Genomic DNA, 17,904 nt, shown 5'->3' on the forward strand with positions numbered 1-17,904 from the left:
TTCTCAGGGAGATTGTATCTGCCTGATCTGGGCAGTAGTGGGGGAAGTGGCAGCCCTTCAGAGTGATAGAAGAGAAAATAGTATTGTACTGGTGGCTTAAAACCTGCATCTTAAAACCTGACAAGTGTTTTAAATTGCTTGACTTTTCTGTTAAGTTCAGCAATACACTTTCAGTTGTTTTTTTTTCCCGTGTTTTTTTTCCTGGTAAGCCCAGCACACTTGTTTTCTTTTTTCTGCTGTCAGGATTAACATGATAAAGGAGCAGAAAATGGCACACAAGAATCCTCTGCAGTAGATGCAATTTTTGCAGGCTTTTTTGTGAAGCGTACTGATGAGGACGTGTGGGCACTGAGGTCTTTGGTCCATGTCAAGTACTGAGCGTTGATATAAAATCCGTAGTTGCTAGAGCTTATACGTTCAACAAATCCTATTCATCTGAAGATATTTAATGAGGGAGCTAGTTCGAATAAGGGTGTGCTCGCTGAAGCCAACGTGACTTTGTCCTGTTTGCTAAACAAGTGTTAAACGTTAGTGCTTGTTTTTAATAGGTGCCAGCAAGCAGTCACCCATGACCAATTGTATAAAACTGTTTCCAAGTGCTATATTAAATGGAGTGTAGCTTTTATAGGAAGGTGACCCACAAAGGAAAAATACCAAACTACAGGAACCTCCAACTTAATATTTGGACCAGTAGTCTGCAAGGGTCTTTGGCGCAGAGCTAATGAATGACTTTTTTTTTTGGTTCTGTGACAGAAAAAACAGCTTAGAGGATGATGGTGGTTAGCCTTTTTGGAAACTTTGGTGTGTGGATGTTTACAACCCTGCCAGATAAAGAGAGACGCAAACTCTAAATGACAAAGGAGTTTTAGAATAACCTGGTAGGTACAAAAGCTAAGGGAAGTCAGGGAAAAGTGCTGTGCTTTTCCAGTTAATTACTTATAATCCAAAGAACATAAGCTGACAAAACTCTGAAAAATGTGCAGCAGCTTTTTTAGGAGAAATTGCATGGCACTGCCTATCACTGCTTTCCCCTTTCAAAAGGCCAGTTGGTAAAAGGTCAGCTGGCGGGACAGGCACACAGGAGTTGCTGAAGAAAGCAGTCTGGGTAACTGAAAAAAATGTTACAGGGCTGCGATCAGAAAAAAATAGCTTTTTTTATTATAGCCTTCAACATATCTTGGCCATTATGCTCAATGCTCTCGAGTTACTGAATCTGGCATGTTGCCCCAAGAAACATTAAATGACTTGGATGTCATGTTAAACACTATTAATCATTCATCTGATGAGATCAAGATAAACAAGAGCGAGATCTCCAAGTTCATGTCTAGACTTTGTGACTTCAGTTTAATATAGGAGATAACAGTGGTATTGTAAATGAGGCAATGTATGTTTTCTAACTTTATTTTAAGAAGAGAATTGTATACGAGTACTGAGTTGTATAATGTCCCATGACTGAGTGTTACTCAAGACGTTTGCTTTTTTTTTAATTGTCTTGCTCATGATACAACGGTGTGTTCATACTGAGGCAGGGTTCTGGCTGGACACAGATCAAGAAGAGTGCAGGGGACCATCTATCAGCTGTTGAACGAAGCAACAAGAACTCTAAAACAGATTCAGACAGCATTGTGCCTTGGAAATTCCTGTGATAGTAGTTTCAGGGCACCAGTGACATCTCGATAATGAACTGGCATCACAAACAATTGAGCTTTGAGACATGGGTTTTCGTTAGCTCCAGACCTTAATACCTGCACATTAAGGTATGTGTGCAGCCCTCAAGTAGCTGAGGGGTGACTTTGTCTGAAGAGGAACCTGTCACAGCAGAGTCCAGCCCTTTCCAGGGTCTTGGTGACTAGTATTGCAATTATTAGTATTGCTGCTTAATAAACAAACAAAAAAACAATTAAAGCCATCAATTTTCTCAAAGTGCAGTCATAAAAGCTGCTGGAAGTTTTGAGAGTATAACAGCCTGTGGAAGTGTTTATTAGTTTAACGTTCCGTAATCCATGCTTACCTAGGTTTTTATGCTTCTTTCTAAACTGGTTAACAGTACAGGAGGGAGTGGAAATCATCTGGTATCCAACTAATATGTATTGAACTGAAATATGGCCATGAATATATTCAACAGAAGGTATTCTGTAGTGGATCTTGGCAAAATGTTGTTGCTGCACTAGCTTGAACTCCTTAAATCTCTTGGTTATCTGGACCAACTTAATTATCTAATGAGAAGCTCACCTAGAAAAAACGTGAGCAATTTCTGCCAGATTAATATTGGATCAGCAAATCAACCCAAGGGTCGGAGGAGTGCCAGAAGCAGTGTAATGGGAGATGGAGGTGAGGGGGATCATCACTTTTGATAGAATAAGCTTTTTTGCTTGCTTTAAGTCTGACTTGTTTCAGTTTGCACACACTAATGAACAGATTGAGGTTTTTCTAGGAAAATTAAGTCTAAAGTGGTGAATAAGAGCTTTCTTGTCACTTGTGCGAGGTAGTAGACGTGTAAATTCTCAGACTTTCAGTAAATCTTTAAACTGACGTTAAGAAACTACAGACCTCAGTAAGCTATACTTCTACCACTTGAAGTCCGGAGAACACAACTTTCTCAAAAGTAGGTAAGGGGTTTCTGAAATCTTCTACCATTGCAGCTTGACTTCTGACAGGCTTTCCTGTAGTGAGTATATTAATAAACAAAGTATCTGGTAACAGTTATGAAGGGGATAGTACAGAAAATGTTAATCTGTGTGAGAAGGATAAGCTGTTGTAGTAGACAAGAAGTATATTGATTTTACCAGAGCAGGTTTTACTATGTTTCTCTGTCTGTAACAAGATCTTTGGCTATGTGGACTGCCTTTTGGAAGGTGTTCAGGCAACAGATTCTTGTCCTTAATGTAAACTTCTTTTAAAAAACAAGCAAGCAACTTTGTGCTAGTGCTACAGAAGAATAAGATTTTGATGTTAAAATAAACTTACTTCAGGGTAGGCACTGTGCATTTGAGCTCTTAGTGAGGTTTCTTGCTCTTGTTTGCTCCACTGCTGTAAGTCTTGTTTTTGGCACTAAGCCTTTTCCATCCCTAGCAAAGTACTTTGAAATTCTTGTTTAAAAGATGATCTGTCTCTGGAAGTGTGCTGCCTCGGCTTCTGGACAAAGCAGTATAATCAAATCTAATTTCCACCTTCCTTTTGCCTTCTTGTCCATCACTGCTATCACAAAAAGAATCTGGAAAGCTTTCCAAAATAAAGCGCGTATGGATAAATCAGTAAAACCTTTTTCTTCCAACCATTGTCACTCATCCTTCAGTTTTAGTTTATTTTCTGGCTCAATTTATTCAGCTCAGGATGCATTTTTACTTCTGTTACATAATTTATGTATCATTAGGTATCTGTACTATGTTGTAAGGTTTAACACTATGAATTTGCAAAGGTGGTCGGTTTAAAATTGGAAGGATTGCTTAGTATTTCCATAGAAGTAAGTGTCTGGGCCCTCTCAAGTATAAGTATATGGAAGCCATGATTTCAGATTTGTGTGAAAGACTGATTCTAGGCATTGCTGTGCATGTGTGGCAGAAGAATGACAGCTGATAATTACTCATTGCAAGAGATTGAGGGGTTTTGTTTCAAAATGAAATATTTCCAAATGCTCTAAAGACTTCACAGAATTACTTACTTAAAGGCTTGCTTCTTTTAAGAGCATTCTTAACTTTTGACTAAGTTAGACAATGCAAAAAAGCATCTGAAATGTTACCCAACTAGAAATCCTCCTAAGCAACAACCTGGAAGGTACAAAGGCAAAAATGATTCTACAAGTACTTGCTTCAGGTTATACCATACTGCATTAAGAAAGTTTTTGTTCTGGGTTCTTGTTTAATGTAAGGTGTCAGGCAAGTGGAATTATTTGGCCATTGTTTTCTCCAGTTTTAAAATAGTGATTCGGTGGGCAGAATTTAGTAGTAGTTGAAAATGGGTCCTAAAGCATATGCTTGCTTATGTTATGTTCTAGAAGTATTTTTGAATTTCTGATATGATCTAAAATTATTTTTGCATTTCTGATACGGTCAGCCAAAGGAGAGAAAACATGGAAATCATAAGATACAAAGGAGCTCCTTGCAAGGTTTCCAACGGGACAATAAGCCCTCTGAACAGAGAAATCGTATCGTTTTCTTAAGTTGCTGTCTGAAGAATGAAAAGTCAATAGACTCCTTCAGATTTCCGGATGAAAACTGGCGTTGGTGTTGCGCTCCAACTATACATTTCCAGCTTCCAAAAAGTGCAGTTTGCTGTTCTTCCTAATGGCACATGGGGGGGAAGGAGTTGAGAGAGGACAGATGTTCCAGAACAGACCTCATTTTTCTTCCTTACCAAGAAAAGGACTAAGAAGCTGAGCTTTAGCTTTTTCCTTGAATGCTAATTTTGCAGCTTAATGGCAGGAAGGAGATAGTAAAATCAATTCCATTTTCTGGCAGTAATCTGGACTGTATATATATGATATGAATTCTTTTTATCACTAAAAAGCTCACTAATGATTTGTTTGTAGGCATGTTGCCAAAATGCAAAGATTTTGGACTAGTTCATAAATAGCTGTGCTCTTCGAGCTTTACAGTCTGTTCAAATTAAACCTTCCCATCATTCTAGAAATGTGAGTATGTGGAGAGGGGGAAATGAACATTTTTTTGGCTTTGAGTCACTGGACAGACTGCAATGAATACAGGCTTTGATTCAGTAAGGGAATGGATCTTTTTTCCTTTAGTCCACCCGGTTTTGTAAGTTGAGGATTACTAACTTGATCACTCCGTTTCAGCTGGTCATTGTGTGTGGTGCTGGGGGAGAGACTTTTAGGGCAGCTGAAGCCATACCAGTGCTTCTTGTATCAAGTGCATTGGGCCGTGGATACCAGTCTCCCTTTTCTATAAGGGATTTTCTTGGAACATGAAGATTTCTTTGATTTGTAAGATTACACAGGTTATCATAATGAACATCTAATCCAGACCTTGAGTAAATTATTTATGATATTGAAACTGAGAACCCTAACAGAAGAGCTCCATCAGCCGAGAAGGCCAGTAGAACTGGCAGTGTGGGAAATACGTCTTTGAGTCAGAATGAAACCAAATTTGTTTTTTAATAATACGCTATCTAGCCCAACAGGACTTGTGCCTATTTTAGAAGGGTATTAAATGTAATTGCATCCATATTGCCTGATGGCTTTCTCACTAGGATTAATGGGATAATCTAGGCAGTGGGAGTATATCTACTGCTGCTTTATACTGCTGTAGGATTTGCCTAAAGCTGATCAATATTTATATCAATCATTTGGTATAAGATAAGAATCATATGATATAAAATTGTCCAGACTTGCTCAGAGGTGTTATTGGCTGGAATGATAAATGAAGGTGAATAGACAGTAAAAGTGACATGGTTTTATGTGCAAAGATTCATTTAGTCAATTGAGTTGTTCTAATGTGGACAAACAGGAAGTCGTACACAGCATACAAAGGATGTACGCTACGTATTATGTAGTGGAGATCTGTGTTCTGGATAAACAAGACTGTGTTAAGAATGATTTGTTCAGGGGACCTCTTTGAAAGATGAAGCTTCAATGGCTGCTGCGTTGCTCGTGTCCCAATACCCCATGCTGGTGGGGATATGAGCAAGTAATAGCACGTTATTCCTCCCTCTGGGGGTGGGGGAGAGAGAAAATTGAAGACTCTAGATGGCTTTCTGAAGGTTTAAAGAAGTCTTATTTATTAAAAAAATAAAATTTTAGGAGGCTTATTCAGTTTGCTTGATGGAAATAGCTAAGAATGCCTTACTCCCAGTGTAATGTGTGACAAATGCACACCAAGATCTCTTCACTCAAAACTCAGGATGCTGACTTTAGTGTTACTGGTAATAATTCATTGGTTGTGTGAGGTTATATACTAGATTCCCAGTCACTTTAGATTGCATTATTGATAACGAAACATTTATCTTGATATGGGAATAGGAGGGAAAATAAGTGTTTAGCTTGTGGTATAGGAGAGGCCAGTCTCCATAGGGGCTGTGGGGCCTTTTTGGCTTGATCATAAGATGTGGTGGCTTTCTACGTCAAGCCTGAAGTGTACAAAAGGCTCATTCTCTCTTTTCTGGCTTTTCTTGTTTACCTTGGAAGCTGGAGCGTTGAATGGAATCTTTGATGGGCTGTGAGCATTGATGAGCAAACAAGAGTGTAGGACTATTCCATCCCCACCCAAAAAAAAAAAGAAAACTATAGTGCATCGGATGTTGTGATAAGTCAACGTAGGGTAGAAAATTACTATACTAAATCACTCTTTCCTATATAGTTATTAGTAACGTGTATCAACTGACTATCCAGGCTCGGTGGTTTTGTTTGTTTTCACAAATCTCTTGGTATGCCTTCGGGATATTCCATGAGCCATCGATGTGCCCTTGTGGGCAGGAAGGCTGATGGTATCCTGGGGTGCATTAGGAAGAGTGTTGCCAGCAGGTTGAGAGGGGTTATCCTCCCCCTCCACTCAGCCCTGGTGAGGCCACCTCTGGAGTCCTGCATCCAGCTCTGTGTTCCCCAGTACAAGAGAGACCTGGAGCTCCTGGAGAGAGTCTGGTGGAGGACTATGAAGAGGATTAGCAGGCTGGAGCATCTCTCTTAGGAGGAAAGGCTGAGAGAGCTGGGCCTGTTTAGCTTGGAGAAAAAGAAGGCTGAGAGGGGATGTTACCAATGTATGCAAATATTTGAAGGGAGGGTGTCAAGAGGATGGGGCTGGACTCTTTTCAGTGGAGCCGAGCAACAGGACAAGAGGCAGTGGGCACAAACTGAAAACAAACTGAAACACAGGAAGGTCCTTCTGATTATGAGGAAAAACTTCTTTACTGTGAGGGCGACAGAGCACTGGCACAGGTTGCCCAGAGAGATTGTGAAGCCTCCTTTTCTGGAGGTACTCAAAACCCACCTGGACATGATCCTGTGCAACGTGTGCTAGGTGACCCTGCTTGAGCAGGGTGGTTGGATCAGATGATCTCCAGAGGTCCCTTCAACCTCAACTGTTCTGTGATACGGATGTTGGGTATTTCTCTTTAATTTTGCTTAAAACTTCGATGTCTGTTATTGCATTTATTTGATAACTTGCCTTTGCCTAACTGGCGGAAGTAGCTTAGTAGTTTCTAGAATACCTTGAATTTCAAACAAACGAGTAAATGTCCATTGCTGGATTATGAGCTGAACAGAAGTTTCAGTTAAACAGAATCGATCTTCAGATTCAAACTAAAAATTGAAGTAAAAGCATTTATAGCAAGGTAAATGGATTCCTTTCCTTGCCTTGCTTTTATTATCTTAAAATGCCAGATATGTTATAGTGGTATTAAGGCAGATGTAGCAGCATTGAAACATAAAATAGGTAGTAATCCTTCCCTAGGGGTGGGTAGACGGCAAGCCTCAGGCTCCGTATCTGGGCTTTGACGAAGCATAACTTAGAGGAACATATACTTTCACCAGGTTTGGAAGAAAGCAGTATAAAATGGATCAGGCATGTGAGTTGTTCTCAGATATATGTAAAAGCAATCTTGTTTTTTTTGGCTGGTTATTTTGAATTCCTTCCTCAGTGGAGGACAAGGAAACAAAACTTCTTTATTTGCCAACACCTTTAGTAATCATAGTTTTGTATGGAAAACAACACCTTTCTCTGTTCGTTTTCCCAAAAGCATTTTTCTTTTTTTTTCTCCCCAGAGTTCTGAGGATAATAACCACAATGATGAGTCACCTCAAGAAGAAGAAGGATTTATGGGTATGTCACCTCTTCTACAAGCCCATCATGCTATGGAGAGAATGGAAGAATTCGTGTGTAAGGTAAGGGCATGTGGAAACTGCCAAGGTAACTTCCTTGTTCAGGAACTTCCAGTGGAAAACAGACTATGCGTGCAGCAACAGTACTGCTAATGTGAGAGAGCAGGTACGCACCATCCCTGAATGGGCATCTCTTGTTATAACTAGTAGCATTACAACTTCACGTGATCTCAGTCTATCATGAATGAATAAATTGTAAAGCATGGAGCAATAGGGATTATAAAAGAGACTCTAAAGCTGATCATGCAACTGAGGAGCCTGTCTTGAGAAACACCTGTGAGTGCAAAGCAGAATAAAAGCCTTCTGCTTCCACTGTTTCTGGTTCAAGGCACTTTCATTTACAAGGTCATTTTTTTCCAGGCTTCTTTAGACTTGCAAATATTTTGCTTTCCTGGTACCATTTGCATCCATTGTAGAATAAGCTTTGTCCCTGACTCGAATAGAAAATGAGGATGTATTAAAACTATATATAAGTCAATCCATTGTAGATTTTGTAATTACTGACCTTGGCTCAATTTTTGTTACTTTTTAAAGCCACGGGGTGTGGTCTGTATCAGTCCCTGGACCTCCTTTCTTGATAAAGGAGATGCTATCCCTTTATATACTTATTCCTACTGGTTTTATGAAATACTTTAATATATTTACAGAGGGACCCAAATTACTCGTGGTGTGTTTTTGTCTGCTATGCATCTCTTTTCCTTTTTAGATGCTTTGTAGGGTGGATTGCGTAAAATTAATTCCCTCCTGCTGTTCCTACCTCAATTGAAATCCTTGTTTCATAAAGTAGAAGTTATTTTTTTCTTGCTGAATGTATTTAAGCACCTAGTCTTTAACTGGGATGGTTATTCTAAGTATTTTAGTCTTCCTTTTGTGAAGGAGTGAGGAGAATGGATTTAAAAACTCTAGGCTCTTATGTTGAAACTGAAATAAGAATGTAGTTTTTTAAACTTAGTGTTGCAGGATTCTTCAGGCCCGCACCTGTATTACTAGCCAGACGCCAAATCCAACGAACACTGCAGAAACAACCCCGGTACATAAAGCACTTCCCCGATACCCCTCTGCTTGGCGGTGCTGCTTCTGAAGCCAGACTGAAGACTACATGTACCTTAAGTCACTGAAGCAGCGCTAACAGCCATGCACACTTACCAGCTACAAGAATAGACGTGTGCATTTACATTCTCTCTCTTCCTTTAAAGAAGAAATCTGATGGAATTGAGAGTCATGGATCTGTTGCCCTAACTCACCTGTCACTTTGCTCTGGGAGTGTGGGAGAACTTTTTTTCCAACTTGGACAGGGGTTTGGACATTTCTTGCTAGGCTCTTGCCACTTCATGTGTTCTGTCCTATATTAGTGTTGATGGATAGCCTTTTTACTAGACTACCCCCAAATGCTAGCAGATACATAGGTTGTCTTGTGGTTCACAGGACATGTTTTCACTTGTATTTATTTTTTGGAGAGAGCTAGGTGTAGGCTTATTTAATTAAATGGAGAGGTTGATATGTGAAAATCTGCTTCATAACTGAACATGGAAATGAATTAAATGCTTTCCCTTCATTAGCAGTAAAAAAAAAAAAAAAGCCCAATAGATTTGTTTCCTGAAGTACTGCAGTGCTTCTCTTTCTGGTGGTGCATCTCAACTTCATGATACTGTTTTGAATAGGGAAGTGTGACTTAACCGTTATGTTTCAAGAGTAAAGCCTTTTCCCCAGAGACATCCCATCAAACCCTTTTCAGTTTATTGCATTCCTACATTAACTCTAACACTTCTACTAATATGGGTTTTCTGACTTTTGCCATGCCTTATTTGAACTCAGTTTCCTGCATTTAATCAAAACCTATCCTCTAGGTATGGGAGGGCCGATGGAGAGTCATTCCCCATGATGTTCTACCTGACTGGTTGAAGGACAACGACTACCTGTTGCATGGACACAGACCACCCATGCCTTCCTTCCGGGCTTGTTTCAAGAGTATCTTCAGAATACATACAGAGACTGGTAACATCTGGACACATCTTCTAGGTATTTTCAATTTGCCTTAATGCTTTGAGAGCAAGATAGAAGGGGGCGTGGGGTGGTCAGCATTATCATTCCTTTAGGAACCTGTTAAATCGGCTTGGTGTCCCTCTCCTTATTTTCTTCCACCAAGGCTGGATGGGGTTTGTTAATGCATTCAATTGTACTGAATGCCATAATTAAGGAATTTCCTGATCACTAAAAAATTACCAGTAGATGTTCTTTATTTCCAAGTGTGTAAGTGTTAACTGAGATCCTCCTTGCCACAAGAACACACTTAAGTTGCAGCTTGTATGAGTGGTGTTCAGCTTGCAAACAGCTTTGAAGGGAAAGGATTTCTTCAAACTATACCATTCTCTTTCTGCAGCAGATTTTTTTCATTGTTTGAGAGTGTGCAACTAGTTGTCAGGCATCTTGCAAAATGAATGAAAATACATAGTCCATGCAAGTCTGTATGGGTTCAGTTTGAGACAGATGTGGTTGGAATGTACAACTGAAGTATGGAAGAACTTTATTCTGCATGTGTGCTACTGGTTGTCATGTAGTTCCCCTGCTTCACACTCCTGTACGTTAAAGTCATTATTTTTGAAAGAAAAGCTTTCAGTATGCACAAACTTGATGCCTTTCTGCCTTATGTTTTTTCAGGATGTGTGTTCTTCCTGTGTCTGGGAATATTCTACATGTTCCGGCCAAACATGTCCTTTGTAGCACCCGTGCAGGAGAAAGTGGTTGTTGGATTGTTCTTCTTGGGAGCCATACTCTGCCTCTCCTTCTCATGGCTCTTCCACACAGTTTATTGCCACTCAGAAGGTGTTTCCCGGCTCTTCTCCAAGTAAGTGCCTAGAGGACAGAGCAAGCCAAATAGGAAACAGTTGGGAAAACAGGACTGGAATTTATGCCTGGCTCCCCAGTGTAGGAGTGGTTCACTGCATGACTGCTGTGAAAATTTTGGAACAGAATTGAGCAGAGATTCACTGCAGTTTCTTCTAATCATTCTTTGTTTCAGCATGGGGTTTTTGTGCTGTCTCTTTAGTCTTAAAACTGTTTCCTTTTCTACTGTTCAGCAGGTGTGCACATGCATCTTGCTGCTGTAAGTAATACACCCGGAGCTTAGTTGTAGGACTTCGAATTTTTAATGCAACTGTCACTGCTTGTCACTTCAATTATTCTGGGTATCTCTGAATCTTAAACTTTCTTATGTAAGACAGCTGTGATATGTATTAAGATACCTTGGTCTTTTGGTTTTACTACACATTCGTCCATTGACTAGCTGCTAAATATCTCTTAAGATTACTCAACATGGGATTATGTAATCTGCAGGACCACCTATAAAGTAACCCAGCAATTATAATCCCATACTAGAGAATTAACTCAATCTTCTCTTGTATGAGCATTTTATCAGGGTGTGGTAATAAGCAGTGGCTGTGGGAATTCCTTTGTTCATTGGTGTCTAGAAAAACAGTTTGGTTGAAAAATTGTGACATTATTCCCCAGCGGTCACTTAAACTGATGCCTAACAAACTCTCACTTGTCAGATTCTAAGAGTTTGTGTTGGCTGTGCTCTCACAACATACTGTGCCCTTCTTTGTGTTCAGAGCACTTTGTGCTGCTTTTTTTCCTCACCCAAAGCTTAAATTTTGAGTTTCCTTCAAAAGGCCTTGATCTAAAGGCTGCTGTATACATTTCTGATGACTGTTCAAAACTGACCTTACGTGCTCTCAAGATGATACATTGCTGTAGGAGGGCACTGGTGGAGGAGCTGCAGTCAGGAAGTTAGTTTGCAGTAGTGAGAAAAACTTGCTTTCGTGGTGAGTAGTTGTCTGTTGGTCTGCTAGAAAGAGTGTTAGTACGGGAACTTCGAAAGGCTTACGTTTCCTGTCAAACTGATTTTTGTTTCCTTCTAGGCTGGACTATTCTGGCATTGCACTTCTCATAATGGGCAGCTTTGTACCATGGCTGTATTACTCCTTCTACTGCAACCCGCAGCCTTGCTTCATCTACTTGATTGTGATTTGTGTCCTGGGCATCGCAGCCATAATTGTCTCACAATGGGACATGTTTGCGACCCCTCAGTACCGGGGTGTAAGGGCAGGTAAGACCTGAAGTTAATTGTTTTGCTTCTTGTCTGCCTGCCTTCCTTGCTTTTTACTTGTCACTTCAAAAAACAGTCTTCTGAAGACTTAGAGCTTAATTTTAGAGAGAGATAATATTCTCTGATCGGGAACTTGATGGGTTTTTTCAGTGTTGCTTATAGTCAGCTGGATGCACAGATAAGGGCTGGTGCGAGTCCTGGAAGTGCATTCCTGAAATGGACAGTAACACACGCAGTGAGAAAGGTAGTATGAAGCATTTCTAGCTATACCTTGCAACTTTGCTCTCAAAAAATGGTTGACTGCTTGGTGTGTGTATGTGTATATTCCTTCTGCTATTTGTTTTTTTCTTTAACACCAAGCTCTCACACTAGTAAATCATTCAATGATTTTTATTAATCTGAATGATTTGCCTAGGTAAAATACTTATTTAAGACCAAAAGCCTAGTTTTTCTTGTCACAGGATTGAAGGAATGAAAACAAATTTGTTTTCCTATTCTGGGGTAGGGAGTGAGAGAAAGCTGTCGTGGGTAGTTATACAATATGAATACAGCTGGTTTGAATAGTAATATTTCTTGTTGCTTAATCTGAGTGTCAGTAAATCCAGTTTTCTTGGACAAGCTGTTGGTGTACCTTCAGAGAGTTCAGCCTTCTATACTTAAAATAATCAGTGGATGATGGGTCATGATTATTTTCCCCCCTATTCCCCCTCCCAACCTTTTTTCACCAAGATTTCTATACTTGCTGATGAAATCTGAGTAAACAACATTCTCATATATGACAGGCGAGGCTCATACGATGTTTTTCTGTTTACTGGGATCATTTGCACAGAATATGATAAATAATGTCTTTGTTTTCTCCTTGTTGTCCTGCTCTTGATTTGGTAAAGTGTGACATAATTCATGTAGTCTCAGTGCCCTCTACAGTCCCAGCTGTGTAACTGGTGTAATATACGTTAAAGCTGGCAGACACTATCATTAAATGAAAAATTTTAATATCTGCTGGAACATTTAATTAAGTAGCTTCTGGTATATGAAAGAAATCTGTGCATTCTTTAACTTCCCTCTGTTAAAGCTACCTCAGGGACCTCCAGCTTCAAGAGTTGTCACCTTTCTTCTGCTTTGGCGAATACTGAGTTTTCCTTCCACTGCCTTTTTTTTTTTTTGTCTCCCTTCACTGCCAGTGTGTTCAAAGCTGACTCTCCCACATTTTCTTTACCTCCCAGGAGTATTTCTAGGTCTGGGTCTTAGTGGGGTTATTCCCACCCTGCACTTTGTCATCTCTGAGGGGCTCCTGAAAGCAGCCACTATGGGGCAGATAGGCTGGCTGGCACTCATGGCATGCCTGTACATCACTGGTGCTGCACTCTATGCTGCCCGCATCCCGGAGAGATTCTTCCCTGGCAAGTGTGACATCTGGGTGAGTCTACGGAATGACTGGATGAGGAGACCAATGTGAAAGCTGGTTCCCCTTGAGGCTGGAGGATGTTGTATCAGTGGTGTTTTTTTATTATTGCAAGTACTAAACCACTGCACCAGACATACAGATCTTAAGGGGCCAAACAACTGTGGGCTCTCTGAGCCCAGCTTACCTAGTGCCTCTCGTGTAGAGTTATCACAGGCTAGCTGGTCGGAGTTAACTGCTGCTATACAAGTTCAGCCCAGCACATGTGCTAGATAGCTTTAATAGGTGGATAAGAAACTTTGCAAACTTTTTTGTTTCTTTCATATCTTCACCATGTCTGGCTTCTCGTTTTGTGAGGCCAGGGGAAACGCTGGATAGAACCGATAAAACTTTGGAGGGATCTCTGGCCCAGAAGAAAGAAAGGTGGTGTGGGCAAGTGGGTAGGGAGTAAAACTTGGGAGGAGGGCTAGGGTCATGAAGACTGTCATAGAGATCTCTGGGAAAGATGCGAAGAAAAAAATTGAGTGGAGCATGAGTAGAGATGAGAGGGAGGGCGGACCTTTGGGAAGAGATGTCAGGTAATTGTGCTTCCATTAAAATAGTTTAAGGCCCTTAAAGAAGATTAGAAGCGAGAGTAAGGCCTGGGTTGTTAGTAACTTTTGCATGGCCCCAGTTTGCTAGGTGTAAACATCGGTGACGTATAATTTAAATGGCCAAACTAAACATTGTTACAATAGTAAGGTATGATCCAGGAGCACTGGTGTACCACCAGCTCTTTTCCAAGCTTCCTATGGAGCCTACAAATACACGTTTATGGAAATTTTTGGAGCATTATCCATATCGGTATGGCTTCCCTAGAACAAGGCTGTGCTTTGTCATGTAGCCCCTTCATGGTTTTCATTTTGCTGTATTATAATCAATAGCATCCTGGGCATTCATTGAGAACATCTGGTTGTTTCTGTTTTCACATAATACTGTTTTTTTCTGCTCTGTTTCTTTGTGGCAGAGAAGTAAAATAATGTTCTGAAAATCTAGTTGGTAAAACTTATACCTGTGACCAGAGCAGAGTTTGTACGCATTAGCTGTATGAGGTAGCCCTTTTTATCAACAACCAACCAGCGTTGTTGAGGAGCTAATTAAAAAAAACAGTATTATTTTTAAGACTTTTGCCGAAAACTTTGAAGTTATTCCTGTCCCTTAACAAAGATACGCTATAACAGTTATGTAGTGTATATGTTGATTGATCAGCTGATTCAGATGACTGAAGGAAAATGGTGTGGGGATGTGCGTGTGGAGAATTTGATCCTTTTGCTAATGGTAGGAGAGGGACGGGCTTAACACACAGCTCTTTCTGCAGCTTGTGGTTTGAGGTACTGCTACGTGTTACTGTGTACTTCAGCTGAATGTATGGCTTTTTTGGAGACAGGGTAGCCCCTAGTACTCAAAGTACCCTGGCTGAACACAAGTGTTTTGTCTTCCACAGTTCCACTCCCATCAGCTGTTCCACGTCTTTGTAGTGGCTGGCGCTTTTGTGCATTTCCACGGGGTTTCGAACCTCCAGGAGTTCCGTTTCACGGTCGGAGGAGGCTGCACAGAAGAAGAGGGGATGCAGTAAAACTAGGCTTCAGCCCAAGGTCAAAACCAAAACAGCACCGCAAGCGCGGTTGAAGCATACAGGCTAGTGAAATGAATACCTAAGAAGAATCCAAGTTTCAGCTGATGGAGCACGGAGCTTCATGGGGATTCTGACTAATCAAGATAAATTCTATACCTCAAGCAATGGAATGAATCAATTTGAAGACCAGGAAATTCTGAAACCCTAATTTATTCTTGGGATCTACAGATTGAGCTACAGAGGACCCTTTCCAAATCGGCTTCTGTTCAATGCCATATTTATTTGTAGAAGTGGGGAGGGATAGCTTAGCAGTTTCCTTTTTTTTTTTTTTTAAAAAAAAATTGAGGTTAAATTTATATCCTCTTGGAGGGTTTGGGAGTTGATTTTAGATGCTCTTTTGGGAGAAAAGCAAATTGTAAATAAGATTTCTAACTTTCTGTTTAAATAAATTTATATAAATGTTTTAAACAATGGGTGGGGGGAAAAGGGTTTTTGTAAAGAATGCAACATGCAAGTACCACACACTGTTTCAATTTTGCACAAAATGAATGATTGCAGGAGGACCAGGTAAAATTCCCAGGAGTGAAGCATGTTGGCCCTGCGTTTTTGCCAGCATGCCCTGGGCATGCCCCTGGGCAGTGTGGGGTCCTGGCCAGCACTTGGAGTAGGCTCAGTATGTGTACACAAGGGTTGTGAAGGCTGGATTAATCACGTTGTCATTTGGGTCACAGTGTTAGCCAATTTTACTCAAGTAACTTGAAAGATCCATCTATGCTCTGCTTAACTGTGTGGGACAACTGCCTTCCGAGCTTGCTTGGCCAATATAGTTTTGGATCTTACAGTAAGTTGTTTTGGTTCTCATCATATGAATCGGAGCATGATGGGATAACTGCACGTGAAATGGCAAAAGGTCCGACTCCATCAGTGCCTGCCTATACCCAAAGACCCCTGTTGAGTAGATGGCTGCCGTCTGAGTCCTGCCCTATTTTGTCTGAACAAATGATGGTAATGCACTTGTCAAAAGATAGTTGAGCATGTGAGGGGAAACAGAGATGGGGTTAAGATGGACTGGAAAGAGGAAGCTGTGTGCTCCAAGGCTTGGAGTTAACGGTTACTGCAGACCTCAAGCACATTACCTTCTCATGTGTCAGGCTCCATATGCCAAGGAAGTTTTTGCAGGTTTTTCTTTTTAGGAGGAAAAATCCACAATCAGCCCAATGCAGTACCATTTTTTTTCTTAGGTCTGCTTCCCATCTGTGCTTTAGCAATGGGACTGCTGGTATTTCTTAAACCTGAAACTAAGAGTTCAGTTGGATTGCTGTGGAGCAGACACACCTCCTGTATAAGGGGAGGTATATACCCTTCTCTTGCTTAATTGATGTAGCTTGATCTTTGGAGCCTAGTCAGAAGCCAGACTGAAGGAGAATCTTTGGAGTTGTAAGATGAAACTTGAACGTTTTGTTTGTTATGGCACAGGTATTGCTTGGAGCGTTTAGTTGGAAATTCAGAGCAATTACATCTCGTGATGAGTTAAACAGCTCATAAAATGCTGTAGTTCACAAAGAAGGGAGGTAAAAGGGTTTTTTTTTTTTTAATGAAATACAAATTTGATTTTTTTTGCCCTTCAAGGGGAAAAAATGTAGATTGTGAAGATCTTCTAGTATGCTGGGTATTACTGAGTGTTTCGGGGAGTTACTTTGCCTAATGGAGTCAAATAGAAGCAGAATGCCTTCGTAAAGTTGACTGGTGGATATTAAGGCTTTACCGCTCGACTGGAGTCTTTGTAAAGCCTCTGAGAGCAAGGTCGGCTGCAGAAAGAGGTGCTGCAGCAGAGTCTGTGAGCTTAGAAGGACGTGTTCTCAGTAGGATCACTACGCTGGATGCCAGTAGGGCCAGAAACAGCTTATCACGGGTCTGTGTGGTACTAAGATGAAATAAAGAGCAGTATTAGCTGGATGTAAGGGCTAGCAGCACTGGCATCCCTGACAAAGGTGTAGAGTTTCCTGGCAGGAAGCAGTCTGGTGCCTGAGGGAAGCACGGTATGGAAGCATATCCGAATCAGACCTGTCCGTACGGCGCTTTGGGATACCTCTGTAACAGTACCAGCAGAAGCGGCAGTCTCCATCCTGGATCATCCCGCGTTCACTCCTTGAAGGGTGATTGTAACCTGGTCCTACACAGCACAGAACTACTACAGAAACACAGTACTCCACCTGCTATTCTTAACCCAGTCAGTCTCTCCCTTCAAGAAGTTTGTGTGTTCCAATAAAAGCAACCTAGCTGTGCACTTTTCTGTAGCTCTTGCTGAGAACTCTTCCCAGGTTGGCACCTGAATGCCTTACTCTCAGCAGTCAGAGGCTTGCTTGCTCTGTGTGCAGGTTATTGCCATAGAATAGTTAGGACCTACAGCTTCTTTCCTTCCCCATTAAATAGTGGCCTTGTTCAGTATATTTCTTTTTAAAAATTGCTTACTGTTGAAAGCAATGAAGCACATTCTGGGGTTTTGATGGTTGGGGACTCCGGTGATGGTTCCATGTAAGATGGGATCTTATTACTTGCTGTATTCTTAACTTCGCTAATAAAAGAACCAAATGGAATATTGTCTAGCTTGGGTCTGTCTTTGCTCTGTGTGAAGCTTGAAAGAGTTGTGCTGGCTTTCTGCCCTCCCACTGTTTACAGGTAGAAGTCCAGAAACCAAACTGATGCCTAAGGGCGTGTTCACATAGTGCTGAACTGCTGCTTGCTGTGCCGTCACGCCTGTCAAAGATGTCTGTGGACCGTGCTGCCTTTTAGTTACAGTGCTAATTGGCAGAGAAGCATGATTTTTTCTAGTTTAGACTCTCATTTTGTGCTCTCTGGAGTCGCCAGCTATAGTACAGTATTGGCAGCGGCACGGGGGAGGGAGGTGTTATTTGGTGTGCCTGGTGCCACCATTTCATCAAGCTGCTTGTCAT

At 41.0% G+C, this 17,904-nt stretch overlaps 1 protein-coding gene across 13 annotated transcripts in view; it reads left to right on the forward strand.

The window, feature by feature from the left end:
* The window catches only part of ADIPOR2 (adiponectin receptor 2), a 45,741-nt gene extending 28,194 nt beyond the window's left edge, over positions 1–17,547 (forward strand). For 8 of the 13 annotated variants that reach the window (XM_050714466.1, XM_035550772.2, XM_050714472.1 and 5 more), the window contains 6 exons: positions 7,712–7,831; positions 9,676–9,847; positions 10,487–10,673; positions 11,746–11,933; positions 13,157–13,350; positions 14,819–17,547. In XM_050714466.1, coding sequence (XP_050570423.1) covers positions 7,712–7,831; positions 9,676–9,847; positions 10,487–10,673; positions 11,746–11,933; positions 13,157–13,350; positions 14,819–14,950 — 993 coding nt within the window. In that variant the 3' untranslated portion in view covers positions 14,951–17,547. The remainder of the gene's footprint in view (positions 1–7,711; positions 7,832–9,675; positions 9,848–10,486; positions 10,674–11,745; positions 11,934–13,156; positions 13,351–14,818) is intronic. The other 5 variants (XM_050714481.1, XM_050714493.1, XM_050714490.1 and 2 more) reach the window with 1 other exon arrangement.
* Positions 17,548–17,904: the final 357 nt, after the last annotated feature.

Source organism: Cygnus atratus, chromosome 1, assembly GCF_013377495.2.
Source record: "Cygnus atratus isolate AKBS03 ecotype Queensland, Australia chromosome 1, CAtr_DNAZoo_HiC_assembly, whole genome shotgun sequence".
NCBI classification, from domain to species: Eukaryota; Metazoa; Chordata; class Aves; order Anseriformes; family Anatidae; genus Cygnus; species Cygnus atratus.